This window comes from Megalobrama amblycephala, linkage group LG12 (assembly GCF_018812025.1).
Source record: "Megalobrama amblycephala isolate DHTTF-2021 linkage group LG12, ASM1881202v1, whole genome shotgun sequence".
NCBI classification, from domain to species: domain Eukaryota; kingdom Metazoa; phylum Chordata; class Actinopteri; order Cypriniformes; family Xenocyprididae; genus Megalobrama; species Megalobrama amblycephala.
Window position 1 is genome coordinate 16,354,279 of NC_063055.1, and position 23,700 is coordinate 16,377,978.

The 23,700-nt window shown below is 36.6% G+C and overlaps 1 protein-coding gene across 1 annotated transcript in view; it reads right to left on the reverse strand.

Moving 5' to 3' along the window:
- The window catches only part of cacna1fa (calcium channel, voltage-dependent, L type, alpha 1F subunit a), a 40,633-nt gene extending 21,685 nt beyond the window's left edge, over positions 1-18,948 (reverse strand). The window contains exons 1-23 of the mRNA XM_048210490.1: positions 18,438-18,948; positions 16,794-17,011; positions 16,618-16,722; positions 11,064-11,203; positions 10,711-10,853; positions 10,446-10,598; positions 9,173-9,369; positions 8,717-8,820; positions 8,336-8,478; positions 7,510-7,575; positions 5,648-5,714; positions 5,529-5,555; positions 5,241-5,401; positions 4,930-5,155; positions 4,458-4,665; positions 2,957-3,077; positions 2,755-2,827; positions 2,614-2,677; positions 2,224-2,281; positions 2,022-2,121; positions 1,798-1,927; positions 1,035-1,094; positions 3-109 (exon numbers count right to left, since the gene is read on the reverse strand). Coding sequence (XP_048066447.1) covers positions 3-109; positions 1,035-1,094; positions 1,798-1,927; positions 2,022-2,121; positions 2,224-2,281; positions 2,614-2,677; positions 2,755-2,827; positions 2,957-3,077; positions 4,458-4,665; positions 4,930-5,155; positions 5,241-5,401; positions 5,529-5,555; positions 5,648-5,714; positions 7,510-7,575; positions 8,336-8,478; positions 8,717-8,820; positions 9,173-9,369; positions 10,446-10,598; positions 10,711-10,853; positions 11,064-11,203; positions 16,618-16,722; positions 16,794-17,011; positions 18,438-18,456 — 2,690 coding nt within the window. The 5' untranslated portion in view covers positions 18,457-18,948. The remainder of the gene's footprint in view (positions 1-2; positions 110-1,034; positions 1,095-1,797; positions 1,928-2,021; positions 2,122-2,223; positions 2,282-2,613; positions 2,678-2,754; positions 2,828-2,956; positions 3,078-4,457; positions 4,666-4,929; positions 5,156-5,240; positions 5,402-5,528; positions 5,556-5,647; positions 5,715-7,509; positions 7,576-8,335; positions 8,479-8,716; positions 8,821-9,172; positions 9,370-10,445; positions 10,599-10,710; positions 10,854-11,063; positions 11,204-16,617; positions 16,723-16,793; positions 17,012-18,437) is intronic.
- Positions 18,949-23,700: the final 4,752 nt, after the last annotated feature.

Sequence of the window (23,700 nt, forward strand, 5' to 3'; positions counted from 1 at the left end):
ACTGCAAGAAGAAAGAGGTGAGGGACACGCTGACGACCAGAAGGTCCAGAAGGTTAAAGGCGTTTCTGCAGAAGGAACCTTGATGAAGGAAAGCTCCATACACAGTCATCTAAACAAAACACACAGTCACACACTGTCATTAATGTACACACTCAAAATGAAGGTTAACCAGAATGTTTAAACTTAACTCGATTTGTGGAATTGCATACACCACAAGTAAAGTGAATATAATAACATGTAAAATTAAGAGGCAAAAGCACTTGACCACTAAACTTACAGAAATCATTTCACTTTTAAGGAGTGTTTCTTAATATTGCATATCTAATCAACTGCTGATGAACACATTACATTAACACAATATAATTATTATTATTTGAATTATCACTTAACCATTTATTACTGTCTTTGGAAGGCTTTGTCTTTCAAACACATTAAAATGCATGTCATTTCATGTAGTTATTCCAAAACTTTCAGGTGAACCTCTTTTGACCTAATATATTTAATAATTAGGTCAATAATTTAACAACACATTCACATATTCATGTGTTTTTTTAGGTCGATTAATGGACACAACATGCAGGTAAACAACTAAAATATTTCATCTTTTTAGTATGTGTTGATTTGTTTTTATTTATTTTCTTTTGACCTTTTTTTATGATTTAGTTCATTATTAGCTTTTCATGAACTCACAAACCACAGTTTGGGAAACAAAATTTAATGCCCTTCATTTTGTGGAATATATTTTCTCTTTCTCTTTGTATTTTTATATCAATATGGTATCAATAAAATTGTCCTATTCAAATTAATATGATAGATTAGTTAGGTCAAAAGTAATCAAAAAGTAGTCAGAATACAATGTGTAATGTAACAGATGATGATTTTTATAATCTAATTTCCAATCTGTAACAGACTACAATTTGTAAGTAATCTACCCAGCACTGGCAACAGATGTATCCCACTACTAGACATGTAGAAAAGATTAAAATCGGTTTGGAGAGAGAATTTAACTGTGCATGGGTTGATCAAAAGTTTACCTTCAACATGATCTCAATAGTGAAGACGGTGGTAAAGACATAATCAGCATAGCCCAGCATCTATCACAGGACATGAAGACAGCAATCAAGAGTACAGTCATTGTCTTTGGTACCATGGTCAATCTCATGAGTTTGGGTCATATTTCACCTCAAAATTAAAAAAAAGAAATATATATATATATACACTCATATATACTGCCTTGCGTAGTTGGGGACACTTAGTATTCGGCAATATTATTAGCTTGACTGCACTGACGCTATTGGATGAGAATTGAACTGAGCTGGGCGATGTTATCACTGTTTTCTCCAGAGCTGCTTTATGGATGAACTCATTGTATAACTGATTAATAAGTAATACATGTGAATAATACATTTTACAAAAATAATGTCACTGTAAATAAAAATCTCTTTATTATTTATGTAATACATAATTGACTGTGGGTGAAATATGAAAGCCTTCATGGGATTTAACCATTTTAGTAATCACTATAGGGCACAAGGGATGGTGTTTGGGAATCATGGGTACCACAGTGCTCTTGAGAAATGCCATCCAGCAGAGATATGAGATCTATCACTATTCTAAGACTATCAAATGCTAATTTGCAGGGCCAGTTAGTGTGCCTGACTATTTCAGAATTTTAAAATTGTAATAATTTGGCTGACTTTGGGAATGTGAAGAAAAGGAACAGCGAATGATCTGCACACAGACTGGCCCTCAAGCGTTCTGGGCCTTGTCCTCTATTCTACAGATGCATGAACTTACAACGTTCCTGACAGAATGAGTTTTGATTGGGTCTTCAGCTGCCAATGAAAAACTACTCAGTATGATGAAGACGAGGATGATGTTGGTGAAGTAGTGATGATGAATAAGGTTGTGGCAGGCAACTCTGAGACTATGTGAACATTGGCAAGGTCAATTTCAGGTCAGAGATAAGAAAAATTATAATTATTAGCAACCATCATTTGTACAATTTTTTTTAAACATACCAGTTTTTCTTTCCAAGTATGAAAAAGGAACTTCCATCAGGAATAGGTACAATTTTCTCCTTGGGTTGAAAACTTTCTACTTTCATGGGAGTGCCTATACCTTTTGAGAAAATTAAGATTTAAAAAAAAAATTGTCATGAAATGAACTTAGATACATTCATAATCGGTCTGAATATAAAAATTTAGACAGGACAGAATTTACCCTCAAGTCCTTCAATTGCTCTCAACTCTTCATGCTCTTCCCAATCGTCCATTTCATTCTGAACAAAGAAAAAAATTGAAGAAAAAGATGACGAGAATAATCATAGAAACTTGCTTAATAAATGCTTTGATCATATAATGCGCAATCACTGCACGTTATATAAAATCATATTTTTTTTATTCATCAAAATATGATAACTTTAACTTTTTCCACTGAAAAAGACCACATTTATATCAACCAAATAGCCTGTTTTTCAAAACCCAATCAAATAATGATGGATAAAATCTAATTCCAGCCCAAATTATTGCATGCTGATTTTCAGTTATTCTCTGAAATACTAAATCATACTAGATATGTGTCTCAAATGCCATTAGAGAGCAGGGTTCTTACACCAGCTTCATCTTCCTCTCTTTCTTCATCATCTTCCCATTCCTCTTCATCTTCTTTTTTCTCTCTTTAAAACAGAACAACCGAATTGAGCTCTATGCCTATATGAACACACAACTATAACAAAATGTGGATGTTGCCTACTCTTTTTTCTTTTTGCCACCATCTCCGGCTAAGTTGTCCACAGCGATAGCCAAGAAGACATTCAGCAAGATGTCTGGTTGACAAAGCAAGTCAAGGACCAGAAACAAGACTCCAGATACAATATGGACAGGTTAATGGATATTTAAATATGGAGCTTATAAATAGAATGTACTTTGATATATATCTCATATTGAAAAGATACAGTTACCACAGACGAAAAGAATGACAAAGTAAATACAGACAATCATATTGGGAAACACTGGTCCACCATATGCCATGATGCCATCGTACATGACAGAATTCCAGTCCTCTCCTGTTAGGATCTATATAAGAAAGAGTTTCAGTCTACACCTCCCAGTTCTGTACAAACTTGTGAAACAAGTATACAGTTAAAGGGAGATATCACCCAAAATGAAAATTCTGTCATCATTTGTTCCAAACCTGTATGAATTTCTTTCTTCTGTTCAACACAAAAGAAGATATTTTGAAGAATGTCGGTATTAACCAAACAGTTGATGGGCCCCAACAGTATTTTTTTCCCATACTATGGAAGTCAATGGGGCCTTGGGCCTGTTTGGTTACACATATTCTTCAAAATATCTTCCTTTCAGAAATAGCAATCTACAACAATCCAATAAATTCCCAGTGGACCAAATCAAGTCCCGCCCAACATTTTTTCTTGTTTGAGAAGTCATCACAATAGGGAAGAAAAGACTATAGCAACTTCTGTTTCATGCCAACTTTAAATGTACTGAATGTGCACTTAAAAGTATATTTAAAAAAAAACTGTACTTGCAGATAACAGAAATTTCATTTTGGGTTGAACCATCAAATCCTACTTGAATGGGTCAAAAAAGCACTCCAGCCAATTATGTTTAATATAAATTTAAACTGTAATACATTTTAATTTAATTGCAATTAACATGCAATTAAGTGCCCAAAAATGTCATTCATTTCACACTTAGGGGCCCTATTTAAACAATCTAAGCAGATGGTATGAAGTGCAATTTCATTCGTCATTACTGCAAATAAGTAATTCTGATACATGACATCCATTATGACATGTAGGAATTTTTATCTTTATGTACACAATAATAATCTTTTCCATTGTAATCCTTTTATTTTTAATATTTGGAATGTTTGTGTACTACTGCGTGTCCAACAAGCAGAGTGTACGCGCATTGTGCACCCGCCTATAGGCGCATATAACTAACGTGCCCTTTAAATAAAAAAAAAAGTACTGCGCAGTCGTTTTCAGTTGCATAAAAATAGCAACACGCCAACAATGCGCCTGAACACACCTTGTTTTCAGACCAGCACACCCATGGCCGGAACAGATGGGCGCGAATGCATTTGCTAGTTAAACAAAGTGGTGCAGGACGTGAAAATGATAACTGCGTCGGGCTGAAACTAGCAAAAAACACTTGTGTCGTGCATGGCATCGCATTGCGCCGGGTGTATGATAGGGCTCTTAGTGTTACATGTAAAGTATATTATTTCCATAATAAGTACTCTTTTTAAAAGTATGCTAAAGTGTACTTCTGTTTCAGAAAGGGATACCTTTGTTTTGCACAGATTTTAGGAGTTTAGTTGATGATTAGTGTATGTATTTGACCTCACAGGCTGCATAATACAACATTTGCACACACTGTAAAAAATATTGCAAAAAACAAACAAAACACAAATTCTTTTAGCTTAGTAACCTGAAAACAGGTGAGCAGGGCAGATGGAAAAGTGTCGAAGGTGCTTCTTTTCATTTGAGTTTCATCAAAGTTGAACTTTCCACCAAAGAGCTGCATGCCCAGGAGAGCGAAGATGATGAGGAAGAGGAAGAGCAGCAGCAGCAGGGAGCAAATGGCCTTCATTGAATTCAGCAAAGAGCCCACCAAGTCTGAAAGGGCAGCCCAGTGTCTAAAGAGAGATGTCAGCAAATTCAGCAAGTTTAAAGAATTTTGAAAATCAGCATTATTCTTGTCAAAGACTATAGATATACAAAGATGGTGCACTCCTATTACTTAAAAATGGGAGAAACGAGGGCTGCCAAGTGAACAGACTTTCCTTGAAAGGGACTTTGCTTAAAAAATCTCAAGCTGGAGCTGGAGATCTAAAAAAATAAATAGCTGGAGATCTAAAAAAAAATCTCAAAGAGCTGGAAACACTTATGAGCTAAATCACCTTGTGACTTTGAAGATACGGAGCAGACGGACGCAGCGCAGCACAGAGATTCCGATGGGTGGGATTATGTCCATCTCCACCAGCACCGTCTCCAGAATCCCACCACACACAACGAAACAATCAAAACGATTAAAGAGTGCCATGAAGTAGATCTGAAAGCCAAAGCTGTAGATCTTCATCAGCATCTCCAGCGTAAACAGAGCCAGAAGGATCTTATTTGCTCGTTCTGGGACATTAAAGAGACCATATTTAAGACAGGGTCAATTTATCACATAAAAGGCAAACTTTGGCAACACTTCAGTCACACAAACCCTGTATATCAGTGAGCCACTTGGGCTGGCCGTAGTGTTCAGAGGCACTGGCGGCAGTGTTGAGGAACACCAGCAGAAGCACCAGCCAGTAGAAATTGGTGGATTTGACGGCCACACGGCAGTTTTTTCTAAAGACCAGATTCAAGTGGTACAGCTGCTCACTGAGAAAGAGAAGAGTCAGTAGCAAATATAACTGAGGTCAGATCTGAAACTTTAAAATGATTTCTCAGAAAAGCAAAGATAAATGTTGGTGTTCTGGTAAACATTACTCAATAAATAAACACTTACCAGAAACTTATAGCCATCAGCCGTGCCCTAAGGAAAATGAGAGAGTTTGGGTTAATAAAATCTCTGGTGTTTAATAATTTATAATATATATGAAACAGCAATATTAATGTTGTACTTACATTATAGATGAACAGCAGCCACTGTCATCATCCAGGAATGCTTCAAACTCAGAGTCTGAATCTGATTCTGTATAAAAGAAAAAGGACTCAATGTGTACTTCAAAAATGAAGACAAATGTCTGTAGGTCTGAAGCTTAAAGGGACAGTTCACCCAAAAATGAAAATTATGAATTACTCAGCCTTAAGCCACCCTAGGTGTATATGTCAATCATCTCTATGATGAACACAATCAGAGATATATTTAAAAATATATATAGGGGGGGGGGGGGGGACTGTGTGCTTAAAGGCATGTTTTGAAGCCCCCCCAAAAAGGCATCCATCTATCCTAAATATAATCCATACGGCTTCAGGGGGTTCAATGGGTTTTTGTAAAACGGAAATCATGTGTCTGTTTGTGTTTTAAGGTACATTTACACAACAATGTTATCAAAACTATACTGTTTACACGAATCTGTGAAAAAATTAAATTATGTTTCATTAACGTAGTTCAGGAGGAACAAGTCAAATAACCTACCCCATCATTACGTCATCTTAATGATTACGTCATCTCAACCAGCTGTCAACAATCTGTAATCAACGTATCTACCCAATCGGCATGAGTTCAGGCCTGTATATAATCACAGTCAAAACTCACCCAAGATCCTCAACAGTTTCCAGAATCCCTCCACCACCCCGTCTCCTCACACTCTCTGGGTTACTTCATATAATCTAAAAAGGGGGGGGGGGTACTCTGTGTTCGGGCCGATTACCGAGCTCGGAGCCCTCTCCCCGGACAGCACGCCAAATACGTTTACCAATTTATTTACCTGACTTATTTGTAAGTGTGAACTCGTGAAACGCTGTATAACGCATGTCACACAAGTAATTGGCGATAATACTTTGTAAAGAAAGACTACATGCCTGCGCATACGCATTCATTTACAGAGCACTCGCGCCACTCGAGTGCATGTCTATGCACCTTATTTTTACGCCTTATATTTATTTTTACTGCACTTTGATATTCTTCTCATTTCCCTATAGCGGCTAATAAATCGGAAGTCTCGCAGATTCACAGAAAACACACTGAAAAATAAGGTGGATAGACTAAACAGGTAATACGCATGTGCATGACGTCACTATTTTCACAGATTTGCGTTTTTGCATTCTACACAGAGATGACAATGGTATAACTTTCAAAAACTTGCACTTTGAAACCCGTTTTCAAAAGTTTGCATTTTCAGGCCATCAAAACTCTGTTGTTGTGTAAAGGAACGGCCAAAATACATAAAAAGTTTTCTGTTTTTAGTTGAAAATGGTGTCTGTAACACGGTTCGTAGATGTGGGAAGAAGGAGGTGGGAACCGGCGTACATTTAACAAACTTTAATATATAAATAAACCAAAAACCAAAGGAAAGTAATGCCGGCAGACCCTCACGCCCACACAAACATAATAAAACATAACGTAAAGTCCAGGCCTGGTCCTCTCTCGTCCTTCACTGTCATCGCTCCTCCTTTTATGCCTCCGGAGCTCCTCCGTGAGGGACTCAAGGAGTTCCCTCACAGCTCTCGCCCGCCCTGGTCGCCACAGTGTCGTTTAAACAGACCCTTAGTTGTGGTTTCCCTGTCTGCCTGCTCGTCTGTGTTAGTCTCCATGGTTGTTAATTTAGTACCACACCTGTTCCGTTTTCCCTTGTGTATATAAGCCTTTAGTTCGTTCAGGTTCTTGTTCAGTATCATTTATGTAGTGGTTATTCTGTTTAATGAGTTTGATTCCAGTATGTTTCCAGTTAAAGACTTTGTTATTGAATTCCCCATTGCTGTGCGATCACTGTAGCCACCAATAGCGTGACAAATACACAAAAATCTAAGTGAAAATTCAGTACCTCCATCTTCACTGTGTTTGTACCAGCCATATTTCTTCATCATCTTTTTCTTGGCCACCACAGCACCTGCCATTTACACCACAAAAAAAAAAAAAAGTTCTTCATTGACTAAAACTTGTAAAACTTCTCTGTCATGATAGACAGAGCTGACTGCCCTTGTGAGAAAGAAGTGTGTTGCAGTGTATTTCAAATCTTGAAAGTATTTTTAAAAAAAAATTTTTTAAAAACCTGGACTTGCAGATAATATATTAATGAAATAAAAACTCACTTGACTGTGTGCTTAAAGACAGTACACATTCATGACTATGTTTCTTAACACTTTTTAGTACTTTTTTAAAGTATACATTTAAAAATTTAAAAGTATAAAAATTAAAGTATATTTTAGTGTACCAAAATGCTTTTCAGTACATATTATAACTATATTTCAATAGAAGTAATTATGAAATTACATATAAAGATGTAGTTAATTTATATCCTACTTAAATGGGTCCAAAAAAGCACTCTAAATTCCAGCTAATTACACTGGATGTAAATATAAACTATAAATCATTTTCATTTAATTGTAATTAGCATGCAAATAAGTGTCTGAAAATATTCAGTTCACACTTCTTTTAACATATATATATATATATTCCATTTATAAGTAGACTACTCTTGTTTTTCACAAGGGTGAGAATTTTATCATCAATCATGTGACATTCTGTCATCTTAACTGGACAAAACTGTGTATTTTATTTATAATAATTTATGCCCTGCACTGTGCTCACTGTATATTTTAACAGTGTGATCATAATGTGAACAGAATGCTAAATAAAGCTTATATTACGTTTATTTCCATCCTCATCCATGTCCTCTGCTTCAATGAGCCAGTCCATGTAGCCGATCATGTCCTCCTCCATCTGTTGTTTCTCCTGGGCCTTCTGCAGCTCACCACGACACACAGCCTTCTCTCTCTCTTTAGAAAACTCACTGTGATGTGCGAGAGACATATGCATTACAATGTAAAACCTTCACAAGGTGCCCAACAAATGTCATCACAAGACCTCCATATCCTTACAATATGCATCTGCCCGTATAATTTCAAATGCCGGGGGGGGCATTTAACCATTATTCTTCATTAAAAACTATTTACCATACTACTACTTTACTAGACTATTGTAAAAGAAAAAAAAAAAAAAAAAGATGGATCAAGGCTTGAGTCACTCACCCGCTCAATACACCCAACACAAGATTGAGGACAAAGAAAGACCCAAAAATGACCAGAGACACAAAATAAATCCAAGGCAGCTCAAACCCAATGGAATCATTCATCTGAGTGAAACATTGCAAACGAGAGAGAAAAAACGAGAGGTTATAAATTTGCTCATAAGCTGTCAAGTGTTTTTTAGTGGCATAGACATTTGACTGTTAACATGCATGTATTTAAGTCTTGTGGCTATAAACAGTTTGTATATAAAAAATTGAGAGAGGACTTTGAGTTACATTTACAGATTTTTGTATTTTTGAGCTGATTTTTATATTGTATAAATTAACATCCCTTAAACTCAAATAGCTCAAATAATCTTGTATTTTCATTGACATTCCAATAAAGTATGCTGTTCGTGTAACATTAGTAACTTAATCTAAATAAAAAGATTAAAAAAAAATCAAGAGTGAATCTTACCCAGTAGAGCACATCAGTCCAGCCCTCCATAGTAATACACTGGAACACAGTGAGCATGGCGAAGAAGATATTGTCAAAGTTGGTGATGCCTCCATTGGGTCCCTCCCATCCTCCCCGACACACTGTGTTATTCCCCACACAGAAGCGACCGTTACCGGCAAAAGCACATGGTGTTGGATCATCGTCCACCATTAGCTCTTTTCAGATGAAAATAAACACAGTTTCATAAGGTTTAAAATTATTTATAATCATCAAACAATGTAACTATTTTCCCACCATTGACATATCATTTATGACACAACACTTCCCCCACATTGACAGAATTTTCCGGCAATCCATGTTTTCACTGTTAAGCCAGGCACACTGTACGATTTATTATAGTCTTTTATGATTGTTGCTTGTTAGAGTGCACAAACATGATCCTCACTATAAGCCATGATGTCACACTGTAGGATCTCAGTTGTCATTACTGTCATTAATTTCAGACTGTATGGCAGTCAAGACGTTAAAAACTTTTAACGTCTGGAGTTTTACATCATCAATCCGTGACACGTTCGGTGACTGTGAGCTGCATTTACATGCGGGATAGAAATGGTAGCTAGCAGACAAAAACAATCTCAAGTGTTAATTTTGATAATAGCTTTTTTTTGTCTCACTAATTTTGTCATCAGTTTCTGTGCTTCTATTGGTTCTTGATTTGATGCTTGTCGCAGGAGAAGCCACACAGCAGGACTGTGGCTGCGTCCGAAATCGTATACTCTCTTGAGTAGGTACTTATTCTGAATGAGTAATTACTTCACCGCTGCTAAAAAAATATGTTCTATATAGTATGAATGTGTGTAGTATGAATGTAATCCGGAACCGTCTATTGCACTGCTTCACAGCCATTCACAAGTTCTCTCCTATGGCCTCATGGGATAGTAAAGTGTCCATTGTATGCATACTTCAGAATCTCACAAGAAGAAGTAGGTCATCCCGGTACTTTTTGCGTACTCTTTTATGAGTACTGTGAATTTGGACATTCTACTTTTGTCACTATATAGTAGGAAAGTATGCAATTTTGGATGCAGACTTCGCCTCAATCCTTTTAGGATTCACAAAATTTCTCTCAGATGGCCAAATCTGAGAAATCGTACAGTGTGCACCAGGCTTTATACGATAGGGGCGCTATTACACACCTTCTTAAATAGTACAGAATCTCTAGATCCAAAACAAGCAAAGAAAAAGCAAAAACAAGTGATAGAAGCATTGCTTACGTGCTTGCATTTCTCACCTGTCCCAACATAGTAGCAGGTCTTGTGCATTCTGCCTATGAAGAGCTCCAGCCCAATGATGGCATAAATGATGATGACAAACATGACCAGCAGACCGATGTGGAGCAAAGGCACCATGGCCTTCATGATGGAGTTCAACACAATCTGCAGACCTGTACACATCATATACGTTGGATATCATATACATACACATCGGAATTAGACTAAGTCAGAACTCTGTGTACAAATGTCAAGTCAAAAGTACAGAAGAAAGCACACACTTACTCGGCACACCGGAAACCAGACGCAGGGGTCGCAGTACTCTGAAAGCTCTCAGTGCTTTGACATCCAGACCACCTGGTTTGCCTGCTGCGTGGTGGGCCTCTCCTGGTTTGTGCTCTCCCATTTCAGCTATCACACTGAAAAGACTGCAAATAGAACACACAAACCTGGTAACCTCTTCTGCTGTTGACCCTACTATAGCCTTAAACTTGCTCTTCAGTAAACCATTTAAAAGAAAGAAAGAAAGAAAGAAAGAAAGAAAGAAAGAAAGAAAGAAAGAAAGAAAGAAAGAAAGAAAGAAAGAAAGAAAGAAAGAAAAAAAGAAAGCATATTTAACTTGAAAACCACACACATACCCTACAATGACAATGACAAAATCCAGCAAGTTCCACCCGCTGCGGATGTAGGCGCTGGGATGCATGACCAGACCGTATGCGAGAATCTTTGTGAATGTTTCAATGGTGAAAATAACCAGAAACACATACTCCACTTGTTCCTAGGAAGAATTAAAGAAGTAAGTAGAAGGGATAGAATATCTACACACACTCAACATTCAAAAGTTTGTAAGTAAGATTTAAAAAAATTTATTCAGCAAGGATGCATTAAATTAATTAGAAGTGACAGTAAAGACATTTATAATGTCACAAAATATCTGTTAAATAAATACTGTTCATTGCTGTTTTGATTTTACAAAAAATTAACAGCAAAAACTATTAATTTACGAGTTTCTGTGCCCATATAATCTTAGCGTAAGTGGTAAACAGATTTGGCTTGCTGTCTGATATAGAGGGGCTCGGAGAAGATATTCTACTCCGATTGGCCCTATATAGGCAAAATTGTACAAAAAGGAGGAGAAGAGGAGGAGGAGGGATGCCGAAAGAACTAACAACAGGAAGAGGTAAGATGCTGGTTTTATACCTTGGTATTAATTGGAAGATTAGATGGGCGTACTCCTCCCGAAATTACGTTTATTAACTTCACTAATAAGAAGAACCATAAGAACCATGATTGAGCACCAATAACAATTAAAAATTGAGCAGAAAATAAGCTTTTTTTGAAAGATTTTTCAAAGGATCATGAGACATCACAGGAATAAAATACATTTAAAATTTAAATACTTATAAATTGTACAAATATTTCACAGTATTTTTGTTTTTAGTATATTTTTGATGAAATAAAAATATTATGCCCGCTTTGGTGAGCATAATAGAACCTAGAACCTTTTTGAAAAATGGATGGATGGATGGATGGATGAATGGTCTATAGCAAATATATTTAGATATATGCTTATATGTCCAAGTGAAATTTGAATGGCACTATAAAAATTTATGCTTGAGAAGTAATTTGGTCTCTTGCTCTTTGTCTCTTTTTCTTTCTCTCTCAAACACACACAGGCGTAGAAGGCGCAGGGGTAGAACATTCAGCGTAAGCGTTATGAAGAATGCGGAAGCGGAAAGTACGTTCAATGCGATATTTTGTTTATAAAGCATAAACAGTTGTTTTTTTTTCCGAAAATGACCGATCGATTCGCTAGATAAGACCCTTATTACTCGTCTGGTATCGTTTAAAGCCCTTGAAGCTGCACTGAAACTGTAATTTTGACCTTCAACCTGTTGGTAGCCATTGAAATCCACTGTAAGGAGAAAAATCCTGGAATGTTTTCCTCAAAAACCTTAATTTCTTTTCGACTGACGAAAGAAAGACATGAGCATCTTGGATGACATGGGGGTGAGTAAATTTATCAGGAAAAGTGTATTTAAAAGTGGACTAATCCTTTAAACCGGGGACACACCTAACGATTAGCTGAAACATTCTAAGACTGAACTGAACACACATACCGATTGTTTCCTTCGACTGGAGCCGATTTATATACTCACACATGGAATTTGAACACCGACTGTAATCGCAGACTGAACACAACTGGCTCTGACTGGACGCGTTTGAGCGCGATCAGTCATAAGTATCAATTTACATTCATAATCTGCCTTACAATCGTTAAGTGTGTGCGTGGCTTTATTACCCTACCCCTAAACCTACCTATCAAAGAAAATGCTTTGCATTTTTTTAATTTCAAAAAAACACTTTTTAGAATATTTTTAGGCCATTTGGTTTATGGGGACACAGGAAGTTTTGTGCTGGAATGTTCAGGAAAGTTTATGTTGTAATACCAATGTCATACACATTTGTGTCCTCATAAACCATATATACAAGAACACACACACACACAATACACTATCCCTTTCACCTGCTTTCCCCTATAACACACATTGCTGAGCTCATTAGCTTTCTACCCTCTTGACCCACTCAGTAAGAAGCTGAAGCTAAATGCTGAAGGTGCTCTGTGTATCCCACACATTAATACAAGCTAGTCATCCGTACGCTGAATTCATTATACTGACTCAACAGACATAAGTACAAAGCCTTAGCTAACCTGAAAATGACAGTAGGAGCAAACTGTAAGAGTTCTATATAGGGGTTATAGTACAAGCATATTAACTTATATCCATACGGATGGTGTTGTGTAAGAGAAAGGGGGGAAAAACAGACAAAAAAAAAAAAAAACAGAAAAGCATGGAGGTGAATCTATTTTTTAAAAAATGGTTTGTTGGATTCGTTAATATCAGTCAGAGAGTATATCACGTGTCTTCTGTAAGGGCAGTGAGCAAGCTGCCATAGATAGAGAACAGATGGTCAATACTCTTATCCTGTTTGGTATTCAGAGCTGTCAGTCAAACTTCAAGCCTAATGCAATTATAGTGCTGCGCCGAACACTAGGAGCTCTAAAGAACTTTGTAAATTTTGTAAATATATTCAGTTTAACATTCAGATCATTAAAAAAACTATGAAGGGCAAGTTGTTCAGCCAGGGGCCGAATGCACAAGCCTTTACTGTAAGTACTATCCATTATAACACTGTGGCCTAACCTGGTGCGATGCAAGAAAAGTCTAACTTAACGCGAAACCGCTGGACAACGTGTAGTTATGTAGCGCAAAATGTTATACCAATAAGATTTCATAATGGGGCTAACCAGCATGAAGTTGCAGTAGTAGAATCTAAGTGTTTGACAAAATGTCCAGTCACTATCACAGTTTACGCTTTGGTATAAAAGTTAGCATATACACAAATGGCAGAATCTACATAGGCACAACATATTACATACAGTATTTATAAAACTGTGTTTTCCATGTCATTCCCATTAAGAGAATAAGAGAAGACTTATCTATATATAGACCATATAGATCTAAATATAGAAAAATAGATATTAACTGTATAGACCTTGCCACCATCTTTATAATATTGTCTTTGAGCTTCCATTTTTGCAGTAGCTCTGTATATTTCTATGGCATCGCTGTCAAAGAATATTTAGCTGGTGAAGTGGATTTACTTGTTGTAGAGTTAATGAAAGTTATCATGAGCATTGTAAAGTTTAAAGCAGATGTCTTAACAAATGTCAGTAGATGGGGAAGATTTTAAAACGAGCAGGTAATTCATAAATACGTAAGATCCCTGTGAAAATACAAACCAGAAGACAAAAGACATTAAGCGCAGCACTGAAAAGTGGCAGGGCAATATAAGGTCTATAAGCTGAAATCTCTTGTTTTAAATGCTACAATTGATTTTAAGCATTAAAACATTATAGCTATATATATTATGGCTGTCAAAATTAATGCATTACCTTTGATATATTATCCAGATATACTATTTGTCATCTTTTGGCTAGCGTTACATTATATGATCATGCTCTTATTTGTACAAATGCTTTTAAACCATTCAAGCATGACAAGACACAAAAGAGAACTCTGTGCCATCCGCGCTGCCTGTGAATCTCCTGTGACACACACATTTGCACAGAAAGTTGCTTCAGAATGCACACCAGCACTGCATTGAGTTCTCTATCATGTTTTAAAGGTGCAGTATGTAATAATTCTGTCTGCTAGAGGTCATTAGAGGCCTATTCAAAACAAAGGCGTAGCTTGATGAGGCCAAGTTTGAGAGAGGAATCTTGGGACATGTGGTCTTCACCTCAACGGACGGTGCAAAAAGAATAGGGATAGGACTTGGGAAGAGATCATGTTCATGTATGTGATTATTAACGTTACTGTAGTATGAAGCAGAGCAGGACCAAGTGTTGTGGGAGATGAACGAGGCCGCTGGAGTGATTGCGCAACACATGTCGTGAGCAGCGGAACTTTTATTATGCCGCAGTCGCCGGCGCTGCTTCCGCTTTTCCGGTCATGAGTATGAGGTAATGCAGCTCTGTTTATTATATTAGATACATCTGAGTGTGTTGAAAATGATGTTATAACGTTACTCTGTGCGTTCGCTCGGCGGCTGCTGTGAGATGCTTGTTTGAGACACACTGCAGTAAGATAGATTGATTTTAGAATATCATATTAAATACTGGATGGTTTGTGTTGACAAATGCCATTAATTTTAAAACGTATTGTATGATGGATAAAATGCTGTTTTACTGTTACTAAAAATAAAGCTGCATCTGATTATGCTCTGTTAGCTACTTCACAAAATAGTGTTTTTCTCTGAGGCATGGTAAAGCATGGTACTCGCAAAAAAATCAAGAAAATTAGATTTAAACAATTAGACTAAACGTGTTGAGCTATATAACAACAATTAGTTTTCTGTCTATAAAGATATCAAAACAGTTTTTCCTTTGTCTATTAAAATGTGTAATATATTAAAGCGTCTTTGGCGTTTCCATGGTTTCTACAAAATAAAACCGGAAACCGAGGATAACGCGTGTATAATGCAATTGACAGGCAACTCCTCACACGTCCCGGAGCCTTGCTTAAAATTGCAATTTTCTCACGATTTACAAATAGTTGGAAACATTTGGGATATTGTAGGTACTCAAGTGAACAAAATATATAACACTGGCCTAGTGGTTTTTGGATATTTTACTGCAAAAATATTATATATCGCACCTTTAACGGACAAAAACACACATATTATGCCAAAATGCCCATTTTGTCAAGTACCCTCGTAAGCACAGTCTAAATAAAGTCTTAAATGAACGTAAAGAGAAAAAAGTGGTTGCGTGTCAGATCCGCGTCATGTGCGGCAGGTCTTAAAGTGACAGCAGCCCAATAAATCTGCTGCTGTCTGCCGTCAATTTTAATCAAAGAACACTTACTGCTCTTGACGGAATAATTTTTGTAACTTTAATAAGGATTAATCTATATTTAATTCATAATTTATGCAGTGACGCCTGTTAAGTGATTGATAACTTTATTCAGTTTCTGTATATTTCTTACCTGTTAGACCTCTTAAAGCACTGTTTACAAGGTAACATGGGTCAAAAACAACGAAAACAACTTTTTTTTGTGCATTCTGGCAGGGCAAGTAAAAATCTGAACCGGTCTGACTGGGCCAATAGAAAAAAAACCTTAGTGTTAAGGGCAAAGGTAAATGTGACATTTATGGGTTTATGTGAAAACTGTTTTAAGTTCACTTAAATTAAAATTTGTTGTATTTTTTAAAAGCTAATAAATGTAAAAGTTGATACCTTTCAATTATACAGTAATGTTGAATGGCTATAATTAATGTCTAAACTTTAGAGAAAAAAACAAAAACAAATTCATAGAGACATCAATAGCAGTATTGGTGATACTGGCCTTAATTCATGAAAAGATGCCATTAAACAAATTTAAACTTTAATGTTAGGTGCGATTAATCACAATTAACTACGCAAAAATGTGCAATTGATTATTTTTTTTAATTAATTGACAGCACTAATATACAATATATATATATATACTCTATATAAAATACTAGCAGACTCTTGCTTATTAATTATATGTAGATGACTTAAGATGACTTAAGTTTACTTAGTTTGATTTATTTTGGGTGGTGGAATCGGACAGATCATGGTAATGTCAGCATAAGTAGACTCACCAGATTGTGATTGGTGGCATTGGAATCATCTTCAGGAAATGGTTTGGACACACCAAGGGCAACACAGTTTGCAAAGATGGCCAGTAAAATGAATATATCAAAGGGCTTAAAGGTCTAAGGTCAAGGAAACAATCATCTTGAAAACATACAAAAGACTGCACAAGGTCTGCACACACACATTGGGTAAAAGGATATTTCCACTCCACTAGGGCCAGTGCTGCCATGCGTATAGGATTGCTGAGAGTGAGGCAGCACAGAGCTCTCGGAGCACGCAGGGCCGATTTGTTAGCTTGTGTGTGCTTCTTGGCTCCTCCAGCTCTCCTTTGCCCTGCAGAACCTGTTGAGTTGAGTGTGTCGGTCTTGCTGGGGTCAGACCCGGCCAAGCCGGCCCCATCTGAAATAAAGGGTTTTCCTATTAAATCTATGCTTGTGACAAATTATCTGCATCTAATATTAACACTACATTATAAGTTTACTTTGAGAGAATAAAAATTGAGAGAATCAAAATTCAAATAAAAAAGTCACTCCAAAACCATATGACTTTCTTTCTTATGAACAACGAAATATATCCATGCCACTTTTTGATCATATTGAAAGTGAGGTCTACAACTGCAGCTACAGCTAGCAACAAACCAGCACATTACCTATTCAAAAATTCTCCTTTTGTGTTCATACGAGTTTGGAACAACATGAGAGTTAATGATGACAGAATTTTCAGTTTTGGAAGACTGGAAAAGCTCAAGACTACAAAAGAAATGGTCAAGCTAAACTATAAAGACATTAAGAGCAAAGATAAATTAGTGTCCAGGGATCAGTTTCAAATGTCTATGATCTGAATAATGTTTTATAAACATATGCATTGAAAATAGTCTCTTCAAAATCAATGAATTGCATATAAGTTGCGTTTGACCTGCATCTTGCATACTGAGCTACTCATATGAGTGTTAGACTTTACATATCCTTTTCAACAGAACCTTATAAAACTGTTTAAAGTAAAGAAAGAGGCCAGATGTGGCTAACAGATATTGAAGTACACTTAAGAAGTCTTATAAGGGATTGGGCAGAAGTGACCTAGTTCAAGAGAAAAGAACAGCTAGAATTTGACTCTCCAAGAACTCAGTGCCCATTAAGAACACATTACATTACATTTGCAATAAAGTGATCATTAAAGCATCTATCTATCTATCTATCTATCTATCTATCTATCTATCTATCTATCTATCTATCTATCTATCTATCTATGTGTTGCAGGAACTGCAAGGATGTGAACTGCAGAAACCAAACATGTAGGCTAATTAAAAATGTTTTATTTTACGAAATGGTTACTGCACCTAAAATAGCATAGCCATAGACTCTTTTTTATCTTAAAATCTTTGTTGGAAAAAAATGTAATTGGTCAATAACTCGTTTATTAATTTAACGGAATAATGACAAATGTCAGTTAGCCTATGCATAATGTCGGTAACACTTTACAATAAGGTTCATTAGTTAAATATAATGTATTAACTAACATGAACTAACCATGAGCAATACATTTGTTACTGTATTTACTAATCTTCGTTAACGTTAGTTATTGAAAATACAGTTGTTCATTGTTTGTTCATGTTAGTTCACAGTGCATTAACTAATATTAACAAGATTTTAATAATGTATTAGTAAATGTTGAAATTAACATTAACAAAGATTAATAAATGCTGTATAAGTGCAGTTCATTATTATTTCATGTTAACTAATGTAGTTAACTAATGTTAACTAATGAACCTTATTGTAAAGTGTAACCCTAAGTGTTTCAGTGCAGGTGTTTGTGGCATATCACTCACCTTTCGATGCCGCGTCCATGTCAACGACTTCAGCACCGTCTGCTGCTTATTTCCACGAATTTACATGAAATAATACCTCCCTACACCTTTCATATCTATTGATAATATTTATCGGACTGAACCGCGTCGCGAGCAGCTAGCGGAACAGGTGTCGCGCGCAGGTGAAATGGCTCACGCGCGCTGCACTGTAAATAAGGAACTCCAAAGATCCCATTTAAAAGACGGGTCCAAAGACCGAAGCATTTTCTTAAATATGTTTACATTAATTAAAACACGTGGATAGTTCGATATGTGCCACTCATAAAGGAAAACAAATGTATAAATCTATCCTCGCGTGACCGCAGGTCTTGGGTGTAGTAAGCCGTGAATGCTGGATTAACTCATGTGAGCCGGTTAACGGGGATAATTGTGCTGAAACCTTTCAAAAGGGAGGTGGAGACACGAGGAAAATTCTGGATACTTTAAATCATGTTAAATAAATATGTATAAAGTTGTTTAATCGATTTTTAAAAAATCAGAGAACACAATCATAAAAAAATATTCCGCTATTAAAGTGGGATATTCCCTTACTTGAGAGTAGAGTTAGGATACAGTCTATTCGGCTCCTGAAATATTTGGTTGCAATGGGTGGCGCTTACATGAATATTCATGAGTATACCATAGCGTGGGCGTGGGCGACTAAGTAACTACTACAGGCAAATGGAAAAGAATAGATATCACAGCGGAATTGATTAGCCTACCGGAAGTCGAAGCGATGTATCGAAACAGGATTTCTTACAATATAACAAAACAGACAAATAAATAAATGCAAATAAAGGTTATTGCTTTTACCTATTTTATATACATTTATATACAAAGTTGTATATAAATATTATATCAAAGCAATAGTATTAAGCAATTAATAACTTATTTTGTAAAGTCATCAAGCAATTATGCAAGGCAAACTAATAAAATAACAACAAAAGACGAAGATTTAATAATAAATAAAATAAAATAAACTTTTTAAAGTATACCGGCAATATAATAGGCATGTAAAATGTCATTCCAGGTAGTCTGATGTCTATCAGATGAGATAAATATTCAGAAATTAAAAAGAATGCAGACAAATGTAAATTTCTCATTGTCTTCATTTCTGATCAAGATAATGTGCTACTATTTTGTTAAATAAAGCTAATAAATGTATCCATCAAGAGCATCTCGTTCTCTTGACAGTATTGTTATCTTAAACAAATCAACAGCCGGGAGGTGTGTAATTCTTGTGACACACATATCAATTTTTCTGTATGTTATACAAACCAAAAAACTAATAGCGCAAAGGACGGTGACTTTGAGCGCATAAACGTTCGCGCGGTGCACACCAGTAATGGGATGACAGTACCGCCAGGAGGGCATGGGCAGCAGCTCTTATTAGGTGTCCTATTCCCGCTAAAGTAAATCGGGCTGCGAAAACCTCTTTAATTAAATTGCTTGTTTTTGTTGATTGTTTTTGTGATTTTCATTTAACACTCAGGAATATAAATTATAGGCTATACTATAATGATTAATTAGAGTAGGGGGATATACCGTCCATACCGGCGTGATGAATACGATCCTCAACTGGACTTGACCACAACGCAGCCCTGAAGTATCAGCAGAGATCGAGTCAACTGGATCATCCATTGTGAAGGCCTCATCGACACGACAGCCAGAAGCACAGTTCCTCAACAGACCGTCCATACTGGCGTGATGAATACGATCCTCAACTGGATGGAACTGAAATAAACACTTTGATTGTTGCGATCCTATCAGATTTATGATAGCAACCTGATTGTAACAAAGCACTGTTCGCCAGAGGAGAACTGGTCCCCCGACTAAGCCTGGTTTCTCCCAAGGTTTTTTTTTTCTCCATTTTAACACCTATTTGCCACTTGTTTGCCACCTGATGTCACCTGATGGAGTTTGGGTTCCTTGCCGCTGTCACCTTTGGCTTGCTTAGTTGGGGACACTTGACATTTGATATTCAATAGTATTCTTGACATTTATTCAACAGTGCTTCTGATCTGCCTGCATTGACACTATTATTTAAGAGCTGCTGTGCAGCCAAATTATGTACCAGCTATCAATGTAAAGCTGCTTTGACACAATCTGCATTGTAAAAAGCGCTATATAAATAAAGGTGACTTGACTATAGTATGACTACTGGATTTGGTGGGCCCCCTGGGCAGTGGGGGCCCCTATAATTGTCACCACCTTTCACCCCACTAGTGACAGTGAAATGGTTTAATGAGGTGTGAATAGAAAGTATGGATGTCCCCCTACAAGAACAGGCATTTATTTTTTCTGTTTATTAGAAATAAGGTCTTCATAGGCCTCTGAAGTAGTAAAATATAACACATTTCCAAAATGCTGCAGTAAAATGTTTTCATATGAGGTGTGCATACTCTATGGGATGCCCCTATAAAACTGGCATAGTTTTTTCTAATTAGAAATTAGGTGTTTATAGACCTCTGAAGTAGTAAAATATGACACATTTCCACAATGCTGCAGTAAAAGGGCTCAGTTTCATATGAGGTGTGCCCTATGAGAACTGTCCATTACTTTTGTCTACCCATTTGAAACAAGGACTTTATAGGCCTCTGAAGTCGATTAATGTGACATATCTCCAAAACACTGCAGTGGATTCATATGAGGTGTGCATACTATATGGGACGTCCCCATAAAAACTGACCATTATTTTATTCTACTCATTTGAAGTGAGTTCTTAATAGGCATCTAAAGTCAATTAATGTGACATATCTCCAAAATGCTGCAGTAAAATGGATTCATGAGGTGTGCATACTGTATGGGACGTCCCCTATAAAAACTGGCCATTTCTACTTATTTGAAATGTGGTGTTTATATGCATCTGAAGTCGATTAATATGAATTATCTCCAAAGTCCTGCAGTAAAACGGATTCATATGAGGTGTCCATATACTCTATGGGACGTCCCTAAAAAAAGTGACCATTCGTTTTTTCTGCTTATTTGAAATTAGGTCTTTATATGCCTCTGAAGTCGATTAATGTGGTATTTATATGCATCTGAAGTTGATTAATATGATATATATCCAAACTGCTGCAGTAAAATGGTTTCATATGAGGTTTGCATGGGACGTCCCCTATAAAAACTGACAGTTATTTTTTTCTACTTATTAGAAAATGAGGTTTTTATAGGTGTATAAAGTAGAATAATGACATATATCTCCAAAACGCTGCAGTAAAATGGATTCATATGAGGTTTTCGTACTGTATGGGATGTCCCCTATAAAAACTGACCATTTGTTTTTTCTACTTGTTTGAAATGAGGTTTTAATAGGTGTATAAAATATTCATATAATTTAGGCACGGATAATGAGTATAACGGATGCCAGCTAGTAGTTGCTGTGCAAGTAAACCTCACTTCTCTGATCTCAAGAGATGCTCTAGCGACTTATGCTAGAGATTGCAGCCTTTTGCCTCCTTGTTAGAGTGTCCGACTCCTAGGCTCGAGGCCTGCGCAGAGCAGGGCGAGTAGGACTTGGGTAGAGGGGATACACTGGTACCGTGACCCTGATGGGAGTGAGGTTTAAGGGGGTGAGTGTAACGGAGGCCAGCTAGTAGGTGCTGTGCAAGTAAACCTCACTTCTCTGATCTCAAGAGATGCTCTTGCGACTGATGCTAGAGATTGGAGTCTTTAGCCTCCTTGTTAGAGTGTCCGACTCTCACACCAGAGACCCAGGTTCAAGGCCCACACAGAGCGGGACGAGTAGAACTTGGGTAGAGGGGTTACGTTTGCTTTGCATGCAAGAATAAGTGAGTCAGTAATGCATTTGTATGGTATATATGAGGTATTTAGAAAGTTATTTTATGTGCTTTTTGCAAATAATTATGCTGTAAATACATATGAATAAAACAATGACTTGAAATGTGTCCTTTAAAGAAAAAAAAAAACATTATTCAAAGTAATGCAGCAGTGTCAAAGGCACCACATAAATAATAAGGATAAATTAGAATTACAAAATCTCAAAACATGAAATCTTTTTATATCATCTCGCATAATTTCTGGGAAACTCAAAGATAAGTGCTCTGAAATTGCATTCTCTTTCTCTGCTGTTCCTGAAACTATCATGATCATATAATAGGCAGGCTTGACTGTATATTTTCAAACTGTGGCTGGCTTGACCACAGTAACTAACTGCTATTTCAAATTAAATAACGAGACATATTCAATTTCATCTGCTCCATTTTATTTGTGATCACAATAAGTAACGTCCATTAGGCTTTTAGTCCAAACGTGTGCACATTTGGGAAAATATTGATGGATTCCCATGTTTACTTGATATTTCTTTATAAAGGGCTGTAAGTGCTGTCCGGCTCTGCCTCTATTCCGGGTCAAATGACTGCAACTCCCAGACAGATGATTTGCTACTGATCTGTCATTCATATTACGTACCATAACTCCCACCCTTCTATGAAGAAAATCCAGTAGCACCGCATTCTGTCATTGTACATATCTAACAGATAGAAACGTTTGTACACAGATGAAACATTAAGCTAATAAAAAGACAATTACAACAATATTTTGTTTCTGTGTTTTTCATGCGATTTGTGGTAAAGGATATAATAAAGAATAAAGGATGTTTATTGAAGAAATGTAGCCTATTAGGATCAAAGGGACATGGCCAATAAAGCCTTTGCCAAATGGGCAGAAAGTGCAATAAAGCAGCTGTTTACTGTCACCTGTATACAGGTGCTGGTCATATAATTAGAATATCATCAAAAAGTTGATTTATTTCACTAATGCCATTCATTACACAAATACTGATATATTTCAAATGTTTATTTCTTTTAATTTTGATGATTATAACTGACAACTAAGGAAAATCCCAAATTCAGTATCTCAGAAAATTAGAATATTGTGAAAAGGTTCAATATTGAAGACACCTGGTGCCACACTCTAATCAGCTAATTAACTCAAAACACCTGCAAAGGCCTTTAAATGGTCTCTCAGTCTAGTTCTGTAGGCTACACAATCATGGGGAAGACCATTGACACCTTGCACAAGGAGGGCAAGACACAAAAGGTCATTGCAAAAGAGGCTGGCTGTTCACAGAGCTCTGTGTCCAAGCACATTAATAGAGAGGCGAAGGCAAGGAAAAGATGTGGTAGAAAAAAGTGTACAAGCAATAGGGATAACCGCACCCTAGAGAGGATTGTGAAACAAAACCCATTCAAAAATGTGGGGTAGATTCACAAGATTGGACTGC